The sequence below is a fragment of the Lipotes vexillifer genome, unplaced genomic scaffold (assembly GCF_000442215.2).
Source record: "Lipotes vexillifer unplaced genomic scaffold, Lipotes_vexillifer_v1.1 scaffold161, whole genome shotgun sequence".
NCBI classification, from domain to species: Eukaryota; Metazoa; Chordata; class Mammalia; order Artiodactyla; family Lipotidae; genus Lipotes; species Lipotes vexillifer.
The window spans coordinates 1140366-1154424 of NW_006779016.1; the positions used below are offsets into that span (position 1 = coordinate 1140366).

The 14059-nt window shown below is 37.8% G+C and overlaps 1 protein-coding gene across 2 annotated transcripts in view; it reads left to right on the top strand.

Annotated features, from left to right (window-relative positions):
- CDK14 (cyclin dependent kinase 14) overlaps positions 1-14059 on the top strand; it is a 593024-nt gene that overhangs the window by 57131 nt on the left and 521834 nt on the right. Inside the window, exon 2 of one of the 2 annotated variants that reach the window (XM_007452058.1) lies at positions 10919-10925. The exons of the other annotated variant lie outside the window; for it this stretch is intronic. Coding sequence (XP_007452120.1) covers positions 10919-10925 — 7 coding nt within the window. The remainder of the gene's footprint in view (positions 1-10918; positions 10926-14059) is intronic. 2 annotated transcript variants of the gene reach the window in all.

Genomic DNA, 14059 nt, shown 5'->3' on the forward strand with positions numbered 1-14059 from the left:
ACGAACCCGTGTCCCCTGCATCGGCAGGCGGACTCTCAACCACTGCGCGACCAGGGAAGCCCCCCTTTTAATTTTTTAAAACCCATGTGTAAGAGAGGAAGTATCTGTAGAGAAGCTTAAACAGTCATCTTGAGACTTTGTTTGTATTAGGAGCTTGAGGAGGGGAGAGACCTTGGCACCAGATAACTGTAGATTTCAGTCTGGGCTCCTTGACTTTCTAGCCATGCAAACTGATTCATCTCATGCCACCTATTGAGTTTGTTCATCTGCTAAGGGGATATATGCTCATGAGGTTGTGAAGGTTAGAGGAAGTGGACGTGAAACCAGCCTTAGCACACAGGTGGCAGGTGCTTTTTGTTCCCTTTGCATTGAGTGGAATGTCTACACACACACACACAGTCAGGTGGAGTTCTGTTTCTTCTATGATGTCCCCCTTCCCCCATTACTCTCCAACTTTCATAAATCTCTCTTCATATAAACTATAACACACCTGCCTCGCTTTCTTTCACTTCACGTATATTGTCTTGAATTATTTAAAAAGTTTGTCATGTATCCACTTTCTTTCTCTGAGAAAGAGCATTAAGATTTGTACTTATTTTGCGGACTTCCCTGGTGGCGCAGTGGTTAAGAATCTCTTTTCCAGTGCAGGGGACATGGGTTCGATCCCTGGTCCGGGAAGATCCCACATGCCGCACAGCAACTAAGCCTGTGTGCCACAACTACTGAAGCCCGCAAGCCTAGAGCCTGAGCTCAGCAACAAGAGACACCACCATAATGAGAAGCCCGCGCACTGCAATGAAGACCCAACACAGCCAAAAACAAAGATTTGTGCTTATTTTGGATCACACTCACCTCGGTACCGAGTGTGTAATAGTTGCTCAGGAAGGAACTGTTGATGTTGATGGAAAAGTTCATCGAAGTAAGCAGGGAGTGGGTCTTCTTCTGCCAGCTTATTGAGAACCTGCCCTCTTCAGCTTTCTTTTTCTCAGTCACTATTTTTAATCTTAGTACCTCTATGTTAGTGCTTTCTGCTTCTGATCTCCGAGAAGCCGTTGTTTCTTTGTCTCTGTTGTTCTAGTGTAAGAAACTAGAGATATTCTCAGTCACTGACTTGTTAATAGAAAAATTTCTGTGTAAGATTTTTGGCCATAGTCTTCTATTCAGAAAGTCTCTCTAAAAATTCATTGCAACCTGTAGTCACCTTTAATAAAACAAAACCAAATTTCCGTCATTTTCATGGTTCAGGAGCTCCTTGGTAATGCTTGCACTTTATAGAACCTTTTCTCTGCAGAATAGAAATTGCTTTCTAAAAACTATTGGGTTTTTACAGTTACGGAGTCTGAAGCCAGTGCAGAAAGTATTTACATTCTCAATCTGGAGTGCTTTTAAATATAGTATTTTCTAAATATCTTTTGTAATAAATTTTTACATTTTATTTCTCATATTTTGCTTAAAAACTTTCTAAACGCATCTTTTTCTCTGAATGTTGCTTAAAATTATATTGTTAATAGTATTTAAGGAACATTCATTCCTTCAGTATTTATTATGCATTCTATGGCAGGTGCTATGCTGGATTCTGGGAATATAATAACGAACGGCACAAGCTTGGTTTTAGCCCTTGAGGAGTTTACAGTCTAGCGGAAAGTAGGAAAAAAAGTAGCTTTCAAATGAAGTAATGAATAAGGAAGGGTTAAAGTCAGCAGAAGTTGCTAAATTGTACTACTACTGAAACTAATGAATACTTTTAAAAAGCATTCAAGATGTGATGAACTGTGAAAATAGGTCAAGACGAATACATTTCCCCTCCGTGATTGTTTACTTTTGCAAGGACTGTAATAAATTATCTCTAAACTTTATGTGGCACAGAACCCGAAGGGTTTTAGACATTATCGTGTGGCCATCTGACATCTACAACAAATTTAACCCCTTGGAGCAGAGTGTGTGAGCTTCACTGTGAAGCAAATCAAGGGAAAGGAAAAAGCATCTTTCTATAAAACACAAGACCACAGGGAGAGACCAGGTGACTCTTCTGTTTCCATCAGAAAATGGACAACCCCACATTTAATAAATTTATTTATTTTTGGCTTCATTGGGTCTTCATTGTTGGGTCTTTGTTGCTGCGTATGGGCTTTCTCTAGTTGTGGTGAATGGGGGTTACTCTTCGTTATGGTGTGCAGGCTTCTCATTGCAGTGGCTTCTCTTGTTGCAGAACTTGGGCTGTAGGCGTGCGTGCTACAGTAGTTGTGGCTTGTGGGCTCTAGAGTGCAGGCTCGATAGTTGTGGCGCACGGGCTTAGTTGCTCCGTGGCCTATGGGATCTTCCCACACCAGGGCTCGAACCCGTGTCCCCTGCATTGGCAGGCAGATTCTCAACCACTGCACCACCAGGGAAGTCCCCAACTCCAAATTTAGATGAAATTTTGGATGCCTTTACTCTGTGCTAGATTTATCTGATAATTATAATGCTGAATTATCACAGATAGTCACCCTCCTGAAGGCAAAAAAGCATGAGCAAATAATTTGTCCAAGTTCCCCTGTTTCTTCACAGCTTGATGATATTATGAAAGCTATATACACAACCAGTGTAAAGTGTTTTCTTTCACTTTTTTGAAAGCAGTTAGGAGGATTGACTATTAAGACTGAGTTAGCTAAAGGAAGAGCCAACAAAACTTAACACATTTGATAAAGTTTACCAATCATAAATGATTTATGGCCTTTATCTTTTATTAGACATTACCTACATGGTTCAGATTGGTAACCCATGGCAAGATCAAAGAAATATGGAGTCTTCTCTGTGCTTGAGAGAAATTGTAAAGATCTGAAGATTAAAGCTAGTTGAAGGAACTCTGGTCTTGGGGGAAAATTCTGGTAAATCTCAGTTGATGATCAGCTCAGCCCTATCTTGGAATCCTAAAATCTTTTACTTGAGGAAAAAGAAACTGAAATCATATTTTACTTAGGCACTAAGATCAGGAACAAGACAAGGTTGTCCACTCTCACCGCAATTATTCAACACAGTTTTGGAAGTTTTAGCCACAGCACTCAAGAGAAGCAAAAGAAAGAAAAGGAATCCAAATTGGAAAAGAAGTAAAGCTGTCACTGTTTGCAGATGACATGATACTATACATAGAGAAGCCTATACATGCTACCAGAAAACTACTAGAGCTAATCAATGAATTTGGTAAAGTAGCAGGATACAAAATTAATGCACAGAAATCTCTTGCATTCCTATACACTAATTATGAAAAATCTGAAAGTGAAATTAAGGAAACACTCCCATTTATCATTGTGACAAAAAGAATAAAATACCTAGGAATAAACCTACCTAAGCAGACAAAAGACCTGTATGCAGAAAACTATAGGACACTGATGAAACAAATTAAAGATGATACAAACAGATGGAGAGATATACCGTATTATTGGATTGGAAGGATCAACATTGTGAAAATGACTCTACTACCCAAAGCAATCTACACATTCAGTGCAATCCCTATCAAACCAACAATGGCATTTTTCACAGAACTAGAACAAAAAATTTCACAATTTGTATGGAAACACAAAAGACCTCGAATAGCCAAAGCAATCTTGAGAAAGAAAAATAGAGCTGGAGGAATCAGGCTCCCAGACTTCAGACTATACTACAAAGCTACAGTAATCAAGACAGTATAGTACTGGCACAAAAACAGAAATATAGATCAATGGAATAGGATAGAAAGCCCAGAGATAAACCCACTCACATATGGTCACCTTATGTTTGATAAAGGAGTCAAGAATATACAGTGCAGAAAAGACAGCCTCTTCAATAAGTGGTGCTGAGAAAACTGGACAGCTACATGTAAAAGAATGAAGTTAGAACACTCCCTAACACCATACACAAAAATAAACTCAAAATGGATTAAAGACCTAAATGTAAGGCCAGACACTCTAAAACTCTTAGAGCAAAACATAGGCAGAACACTCCTTGACATAAATCACAGCAAGATCCTTTTTGACCCACTTCCTAGAGAAATGGAAATAAAAACAAAAATAAACAAATGGAACCATATGAAATTTAAAAGCTTTTGCACAGCAAAGGAAACCATAAACAAGACGAAAAGACAACCCTCAGAATGGGAGAAAATATTTGCAAATGAAGCAACTGACAAAGGATTAATCTCCAAAATTTAGAAGCAGCTCATGCAGCTCAATATTAAAACAACAAACAACCCCATCCAAAAATGGGCAGACGAGCTAAATAGACATTTCTCCAAAGAAGATATACAGATTGCCAACAAACACATGAAAGAATGCTCAACATCACTAATCATTAGAGAAATGCAAAATAAAACTACAGTGAGGTATCACCTCACACCAGTCAGAATGACCATCATCAAAACTTCTACAAACAGTAAATGCTAGAAAGGGTGTGGAGAAAAGAGAACCCTCTTGTGATGTTGGTGGGAATGTAAATTGTTACAGCCACTATGGAGAACAGTATGGAGGTTCCTTAAAAAACTAAAAATAGAACTACCATATGACCCAGCAATCCCATTACTGGGCATATACCCTGAGAAAACCATAATTCAAAGAGAGTCATGTACCAAAGTGTTCATTGCAGCTCTATTTACAATAGCGAGGACATGGAAGCAACCTAAGTGTCCATTGACAGATGAATGGATAAAGAAGATGTGGAACATATATACAATGGAATATTACTCAGCCATAAAAAGAAGTGAAATCGAGTTATTTGTAGTGAGGTGGATGGACCTAGAGACTGTCATACAGAGTGAAGGAAGTCAGAAAGAGGAAAACAAATACTGTATGGTAACACATATATATGGAATCTAAAAAAAAAAAAGGTTCTGAAGAACCTAGGGACAGGACTGGAATAAAGACGCAGATGTAGAGAATGGACTTGAGGGCATGGGGAGGGGGAAGGGTAAGCTGGGACAAAGGGAGAGAGTGGCATGGACATAAATACACTACGAAACGTAAAATAGATAGCTAGTGGGAAGCAGCCACAGAGCACAGGGAGATCAGCTCGGTGCTTTGTGACCACCTAGAGGGTGGGAGGGAGATGCAAGAGGGAGGAGATATGGGGATATATGTATATGTATAGCTGATTCACTTTGTTATAAAGCAGAAACTAACACAGCATTGTAAAGCAATTATACTCCAATAAAGATGTTAAAAAAATATTTTACTTAGGCAAAGTCAGGATTCAACTGCAGTAATTACTTACTGCATTTTACCTAATTACATTCACCAGATGCCTGGAAAATCTATTTGCTTGTTCCATTTAATTGGTGGGTATTGTTTTTATCGTTAATGATCCTATGTTATGTATTTAATTTGATAAACTGCTTAAATTTTTTTGCATGAAATGTAAGTCAGTATAAACCTATGTAATAAAAATGAAACCAGGCAGCACAATCCATACTGCATGAATGTGAATGTGCCGAGTGCAGGGTGGGTGGGTGCTTGGTGTATTTGGAAGGCTCATCTAAGGGGGTGCTGTTATGTTCATCTCTAGCTGATTGTATCCTACACAAATCCAAGCTCAGTGTTGTCAGGTCTATAAGAATATCAGGGAACTCTCGAAATCCAGACTTTATGTTAAATCACTAGATCTTTAAATACTTTTAATTGATGATGATGGTGATAATGATGATGATGATGATGATTATTTTTAAGAGCACAAAGGATGGCAAACAAACCAGTTAAAAAACAATTCCCCAGCCACGCAGTAAGGGGACAGTTTTTAACCTCAGCTGCAGTCTGGGTCACTAATTGAAAGTGCAACTTGGGAAATGATTGCAGAGTAGCTTTTAAGTAATGAGGGGAAATTCTTTCAAGTTGCAGCATATCCTTGAAGCTTTCTCTTTTTTCTAGAAATCCAAGCATCAGAGGAAAAAAAGAGAGATTTTTGGAGACGTATTTTCCATGTGTGCAATACAGGAGAATCACACATTAAAAAATTTTTGCATTTGCAGCCAATAGTAGGATGAGTTGGAACAGTAGTAGTATTGCATAAGTGAATCGTGCCTAGGCTGAAGTTTGAATAATTGTCAGTGTGGACTGGGGAATTACTTCATTTGGCATATCAGTTTTAATACAGACACGTGACTTATCCAGAGCAAATCATCATGATTCAGGGTGGGTGCATCTACATTTGGGGACACTGAAAGGAATTGCATGTTTAACCACGTCACTCCTCTGTTTAGTCATTCAGTGGCTTTCCACTGCTCACACATTAAACTCAGTAGCCTAGCAAAGTCCCTCGCAGCCTGGCCCCTGCCTGCCCCTTCAACCTCATCTTCTGCCAGCCCTCCTGCCCTCGTATGTTCCTGTTTCCCAGTAAAAGGGGGCTACTCTCAGTCCCCAAATGCTTCTTGCTTTTGCATCCCTATACTTGTTATTCCCTTTATCTTGAATATAATGTTGCCTGATTAGGTTCTCTGAGTTCCAGACTCAGCTTAAATACGTTTTCTTAAGCAAAAACTTTCTTATCTCTAAACTAGCATTTCATAAACTCTGGTTCAAGTGGATCTTAAAAAAAACAGAGAAAATCGTATTTATATCAGGCACTAGAAGTGATTCTGTCTCTCTGCCAGGTTTGCAACATAAGTATTTCATAAGCTTAATAGATGTGCTGTATAAATAAATGGATTTACAGGAGTTTCCCAAATGAGGCATATTATAGCTCCTTTGGGATGACTCACAGTGCATGTGAGCATATTAACAACTTGGAATGTAGCAAATGCATTAGCTTTGTTTGATTCAATGTTTCTCAAACTTATTTGACAATGGGACACTTTTGTTTGAGAACATCTATTAAAGTCTTGAGGAAAGTCTGATTTGGGAAGGTAGTTTGGGGAAAATCTTGCCTTACAACATGGTTTTACTTAATAAGAGGAAATATCTTAGGAAAGAATGTCTTCAAAGTAATGGAAGTATTGTCCATTTCTCTGAATGGATTTCCCAACTTGGTTTCAGTATTTCAATGTTTACACCATTATTAGTGCAGGTCCTTTAAAGTCATGGCTTGCCTAATTGTCACATAGTCCAACCACAAGAAATGCAAATTTGTATCACAATCTCATCTAATAATTTTTTATTTGAAAAATTTCACACACACACAAAAGTAGAGAGGAGGGTATGTTAAACTCTCGTATACTTATTACCCAAATTCAACAGTTATTAAAATTTTGCTTCATTCTTTTCTTTATTGTCTACCCTCCTTTTTTGCTGAACTGTTCTAAAGCATATCGAAGACATCATATCATTTCACTCTTACACTGTTTCAGTGTGCATCTTCACAAAAGGGGGCATTGCCTTACATTACTGCAATAATATTGTTGCACTTATCAAAATTATAATAATTTCTTGGTAACGTCTATTACCCAGTCCATATTCAAACTTTGAAAAATATTGAGATATAATGCACATAACATAAAATTCAGTCTTTTAATGGCCAATTCAGTGGTTTGTAGGATATTTGAAAACCTATGCAACCATCACCCCTAATTCCAGCACCTTTTTATCACCCCCCCAAAGAAACCCATACTCATTAGCAGTCACTCCCCATTTTCTCCTCTGCCCACTAATCTAATTTCTGTCTCTAGATTTTGTCTATTCTGGGCATTATGTAGTCTTTTATGACAGGCTTCTTTCATTTAGCTTAATGTTTTCAAAGTTTCTTCACATTGTAGCATGTGTTGGTACTTTATTCTTTTCTATGGCTGAGTAATGTCCCATGGTATGGATATGTCACATTTTGTTTATCTATTCACCAGTTGGTGGACACTTGGGATGTTTCTATGTTTTGATTATTACGAGACATGCCGTTATGAACAGTCATGTACAAGTTTTTGTGTTGACATATGTTTACATTTCTTCTGTGTATATCCCTAAGGGTGGAATTGCTGGGTCATATGGTAACTGTATATATAACTTTTTGAGGAACTGCCAAACTGTTTTCCAAGTGATGGCAACATTTTACATTACCATCAGCAACTTAGGGTTCCAATTTCTCCACATCCTCACCAATACCTATTATTTATTGTCTGTTAGATTTTAGCCATCTTAGTGGGTGCAAAGTGGTATCTCATGGTGGTTTTGATTTTATATATTTCCCTAATGACAAATATTAAGCAGCTTTTCATTTGGGTATTGGCCATTTGTATTTCTTCTTTGGAGAAATATCTATTCAAATCCTTCCTTAGCTTTTAAGTGGGTTGTTTGTCTTTTTATTATTGAATTGCGAGAGTTCTTTATACATTCTGAATACTAGTCCCTTATCAGATATATTAGTTGCAAGTATTTAATCCCATTCTTCGAGTTGTCTTTTCATTTTCTTGATGGTGTCCTTTCAATAGCAAAAATTTCAAATTTTGGTCAAGTCCAATTTACCTATTTTTTTGTTGCTTGTGGTTTTGGTGTTATACCTAAGAAACCATTGTCTAATTCAAGGTCATATAAATTTATGCCTGTTTTTCTCTGAGAGTTTTATAGTTTTAGCTCTTATTTAGTTAGGCCTTTGATACATTTCAAGCTCACTTATGATGTAAGGAAGGGGTCACACTTTTAAAAGTAAAATTTTAGTTTCAACTTTCAGGGTGACCTAGAAAGACAGTTGCTTTCCCTCTGCCTGCATGTACTTGTGGACCCCATCCCCCATTCCAACTCCTTCCATCCTTAGCTAATCATGACGTAATTTATTAGAATCTGTTTGTGTACTAGGGAGTAGTATAAGCAGAGTATATGAGAGGACAAAGTCTTTATTACAAATGTGATTACATTTAATTAAGCAAACAACCAAGTTGTAATAGACATCTGGTGTTTTTGCCTTACTTGCCTACTGTTTCTGTTTTTCTGGAAATGGCACTTGGTTTGTGGAGTCCGCTTCCCACAGTCTCTGTCTATAGGCTGAACTTACAACACATACTCCTGCTCAAGGAGTGGGCAAATTGTACTGACTTGACAAATGAGAATTTTATCTCTAGAGCCATCGTGATTGGTTCAGAGATGGATACAGACCCAAAAAGGGTCAGAGACATACGGGGAATTAGTGGGAAAGTTAACTGGTATAGCCTGGAAATTCTGATGTCTTATCACCAGAAAGGGGTGTCTGTCTGTTTATAAAACCAACATGAGGAAAGGTGAGCTGAGAGATTGGATCTTAACTATCCATTGAACAGCAGAATCCAGCTTTGCCTGAAGTTTAGACTATTTCTGGACCTTTCAAATACATGAGATACATGTATATTCCTTTATAGATTTGCAGCTGAAAGAGTTGTGGTTCTGACACAGATAGAATGATAGAAGCTGAAGACACAAGATATATGAGATGCTTTGTGCCTTCGTGGACTTGACAACCTAGAAGGGAAACAGAGAGACAAATAAATAAATATATGGCAAATGCAAGATTAGACATCTGAATAAAATAGGCAAACAGCACAACTGTTGGGGAGGGGTTAGGGAACTGGAAAAAGTCTTCAAAAAATAATTAATGATTTGGGGTTGAAAAATGAATTGACATTCACTAAGTCTTTCTGCAGATAACAAAACCGATTTTTCCACTGTGGCTTAAAGAAGTCATTTCCATTTTGCGGTCGAAGAAGCACACGTCGTTACACTCTATCAGTGGTATGGAACTGACCGTCAGATGGGCCATACCGTGGCACTTTTCTAACAGCCACGAAGAGAAGGTGGGAACTAACCTAGCAGGTAGTTAGAAAATTCATAATTTGGGAAGTGGCGTTAAGGTTTTCAGAAGCTAATTATGTTTATTTAGTGTATTTTTGAGATAAAGGCCCAGTGTAGTATTGTGCTTTATGTTGTTCTGACTCTGTAGTCTTAAGATCATTCAGTCCAACTCATTCATTTCACAGAGAAAAAAATTATAGCCCATATAGACTATAGAATGTATCCAAAGTCACACAACAGGGAAGGAACTGTAATCTTGGTTTCTTTATTCTTAGTGCAGTCTTTCTTCTATTTCATATCTTCTCCTATTGAGGCTTCTTCTGAAGAAAGAATCACTTCCTTAAGAACAGAAGCTGGTGGGGCTTGCAGTAAAATTCTTGAGGAAAAAGTAAAGAATAGGGGAGGTTTTTATGTGGATGAGCCTTTTGTTTTGCAGATTGCCAGCTGGATGTTTTCATCATTCTGAGTTTGGTACCCAGACTCGGCTGGAATGGCTGGATGGCTGCCACCTTTCATCCAGATGGTGCTCCCTGTGTCTGTTAAATCAGGCGGGAAGCTGTGGTCCTTGTGCAGATTCTCAGCACACCTATTTCCAGCATTCAGGATTTCCAGCATACTGAATTTGAGATCAAGCAATTATTAGAAGTTACATATTCTTTTTTTTTAACTCTCGGGAGGTTATTTTTTTGATCTTTACTGAGCCACTGTCTCCTCCCCTCTGCAACTTCTGTAATAAGAAGGTTGTACAGACTCACTGTAGCTTCGAATAAGATTATCAGAGGTAAGTATGAAACTATTAAGATGTAAGCAGACAAAATAAAGTTAGAATTTTTTTTTCTTAAGAAAAGTTGATGCTAATATTTGCTCCTTTCTAGTGGGCACTCAAAATCTTTGTATAGAATAGTCTCAGAAGGGGAAATCTGTGAGAGAGTGGCATGGACTTATATATACTACCAAATGTAAAATAGATAGCTAGTGGGAAGCAGCCGTATAGCATAGGGAGATCAGCTCGGTGCTTTGTGACCGCCTAGAGGGGTGGGATAGGGAGGGTGGGAGGGAGGGAGACGCAAGAGCGAGGAGATCTGGGAACATATGTATATGTGTAGCTGATTCACTTTGTTATAAAGCAGAAACTAACACACCATTGTAAAGCAATTATACTCCAATAAAGATGTTAAAAAAAACAAAGACAAGAAGGGGAAATCTGTTTGTGTAGCAGTCAGGATGACAAGTCTTGAAGTTTCATTTGGATAGCAAGCCCATAATTCCTTACTTTGTATGTTATTTGGGGTGGCTGAATAGGGGGCAACTGATGGAGTCTTGGGAGGAAGGGTGATAATGCTCTTCCTTCCCTCTCCTCCAGCAGACTTTGGTATTTAACACCACTGGTTATTTTTTCATATCCTTCCTGATGCTCAGTGGAATTGTTTCTAGTGAATTTGCCGCTGTTGTGGTTATGAAACTTGCTCTAAGCCTAACAAACAGGTTCCTTTGGCACATTTACTAGTAGTATGTCAAAAGAAAAATGAAATAACATGACGTACATTCACTAAAAGTTTGCTGTCTAAAACTGAGGATGACACAAAAAGACAACTGTGTTTAAGCTAGCTGCAAATTATTCTGTTCCCTTTGGTGTCCAGGAACCATTTGCCAGAGCTTGGGAAATAGAATAGCCTGTCAGTTATACTCACCATCGAATGTAGTTTATTTTGGGGAATAAGTGAAGTGGGAGGAAAGTGCAACTTTTGGAATTACTTGGGCCTAGTATAGAAAGGTGACTGGGAGAGGTGAAATCTGAGTGAAGCTGGGGGAGAAGAATATAGAAGAGTATAGGCATATAGAGTATAGAGTATAAGAATATAGAAAATCCTATATTCTTTTCTTTAAAGTAATAGCTTTATTGAGATATAATTCACATACCGTACAAATCACCCATTTAAAGTGTACAGTTCAGTGGTTTTTAGTATATTCACAGAGCTGTGCAACCACTACCCTAGTCAATTTTAGAATGTTGCATCACCTCAGGCACCTCAGAAAGAAGCCTTGTATGCTTTACCTATCACCCCTCTATTGCTCTCCCTGCCCTACCCCGCAACCCTAAGCAATCACTAATATACTTTCTTTGTGTATGGATTTCCCTATTCCGGACACATTTATATATTTCTGGCCTCTTTTTCTTAATGTTTACAAGATTCTTCCATGTTGGAGCAGGCATCAGTATTTTATTCCTTTTTATGGCTGAATCATATTTCATTGTTTAGATATATCATATTTTGTTTATCCATTCATCATTTGATGCACATTTGTGTTGTTTTCACCTTTTGGCTATTAGGAATAATGTTGCTCTAAGCGTTTATTTATACATTTTATTTTTACACAGATGTAGTACACAGGTCAGTGGGAAATTATTGTAACAAAGATGTCAGAGACATTTTAGCTTACCATGGTTTAACTTCTGGTTGACCTTTTATAACACAAAAATTGTGTATTTACTTCTAAGGAGTTATAAAAAATTCAGAAGTCTCGTTTTAGTTCAAGTTATGGAGCTGGAACTTTTCAACTGGTTCCCTTTTAAGGAATTATTAAATTTGTTCCTTCAGACACATCACTTTCAAGACAGTGGTTCTCACACTCTTATCATATCACTCTGCCTAAGGGATAGGACCTTCTCCCATCAGACACTGGAGCTGGCTCTGTGCTAGTGATGCTCCAGGAACACGGAGGAGCAGTAAGTAGAGGAAATGAACGCATGGATAGACTTCAGTGTGTTAGATAGCATTGTGGGAAGCCATTATTGGAGAAAGAAGAGGGTTGATGGCTTCATCCTGGAAGGATCAGTGAAGACTGCACTTCACAGATGTGGTCGCATTCAAATTTGAATTTTTCAAAAATGAATGAGAATCTGTTTTTGTTTTTTTTATATGTTGTTGGTTTTTTTGCCACAATATAAAATAGTTTATATTTTTGCTCTCTACTTTTTTGTCACCATCATAATAATCACTGTTGTTTAGCACTCAATGTGTTTTCTTTTTTCTAATACCACCCTTCCCCTTTTTATTAGGGAAACAAAATAAAATAAATCATGTTCACATAAACTACCAAACCTTGTCAGGTGCACAGAATTAAAAATTGTTTTCTATGAACTTCTGTTATTGCTCCTTTCTTCTGAGCTATTTTATATTTATATTTTGATAAGCTTTTTTGTTTTTTTTATCCATCTTTTGAACAGAAAACTTGGATATTAATGGAGTAGAATAGGTGGAGCTTTATGTGGAAAGGTGACTTTTTAGTGTTGAAATCATATATTTTACTAGAGTTTAAAATGTTAGTTCTAGGGTTATAATTAATACAAATTTTTGCATAAGTTTTCTCAGTATATTTTTACTACACAAATGATATTTTGAAGTCTGGGTTAGTTTTTAAAGAACAATTAATTATTGTCTTATTTATAGACGCTATGAAAATTGCTTATTTCATTATATTAAAAGCTATGGAATTTGGAAGAAACTCTTAAAATTGATTAATTCATTGCCCAGAGACACAGTAGATGGTGCTTATTAACAAGATTTTCTCTAGAAGTCTTCTGATTTCAGTATGATAATTATTCCAACATGCATCATTGCACTGAGAATAATTTGTATGTGAATAACCACAAATCCATCTTTTATAAATCACAAAACTATAAATATCAGGCCTTATTTGTTATGTAACACATCCTTACTTTGCTTTCATGGTTACTACTGATTGCACCAGTAAAATGATGGAATACTGTAACTGATGTATTTTTAAGTATTCTGGCATCCACTAAATTTATATCAAAGTTAAGACTTATTTTTATGCAGATACCAAGAATCTAATAAACTGAATTAACAGCTTGTTTGTCACTCCAAATACATGCCACTTATTGCCTGTATAGAATGTTCAATCACTCTGATTGCATTGGGATAAATGTTTAGTTATGGAAACACTCTTTGACATTTGGGCATTTAACGAAGTTGGCTGTATTGGGCCCTAGTTCCATAGTGAGATGCCCTATTGTTCATAATTAAGGGGGATATAAAATTGTGAGGAAATTTTGAATGAGTCTTATGAAAGGGCTGCTTCCAAAGACGGAACAGTATTTTTAAGAATATGGTTATCTGTGTAGCAAGAAGAAAAATACAGCCTTTTCGGGGCTTCCCTGGTGGCGCAGTGGTTGAGAGTCCGCCTGCCGATGCAGGGGAAACGGGTTCGTGCCCCGGTCCGGGAAGATTCCCACATGCCGCGGAGCGGCTGGGCCCGTGAGCCATGGCCGCTGGGCCTGCGCGTCCGGAGCCTGTGCTCCACAACGGGGGAGGCCACAGCAGTGAGAGGCCCGCGTACCACAAAAAAAA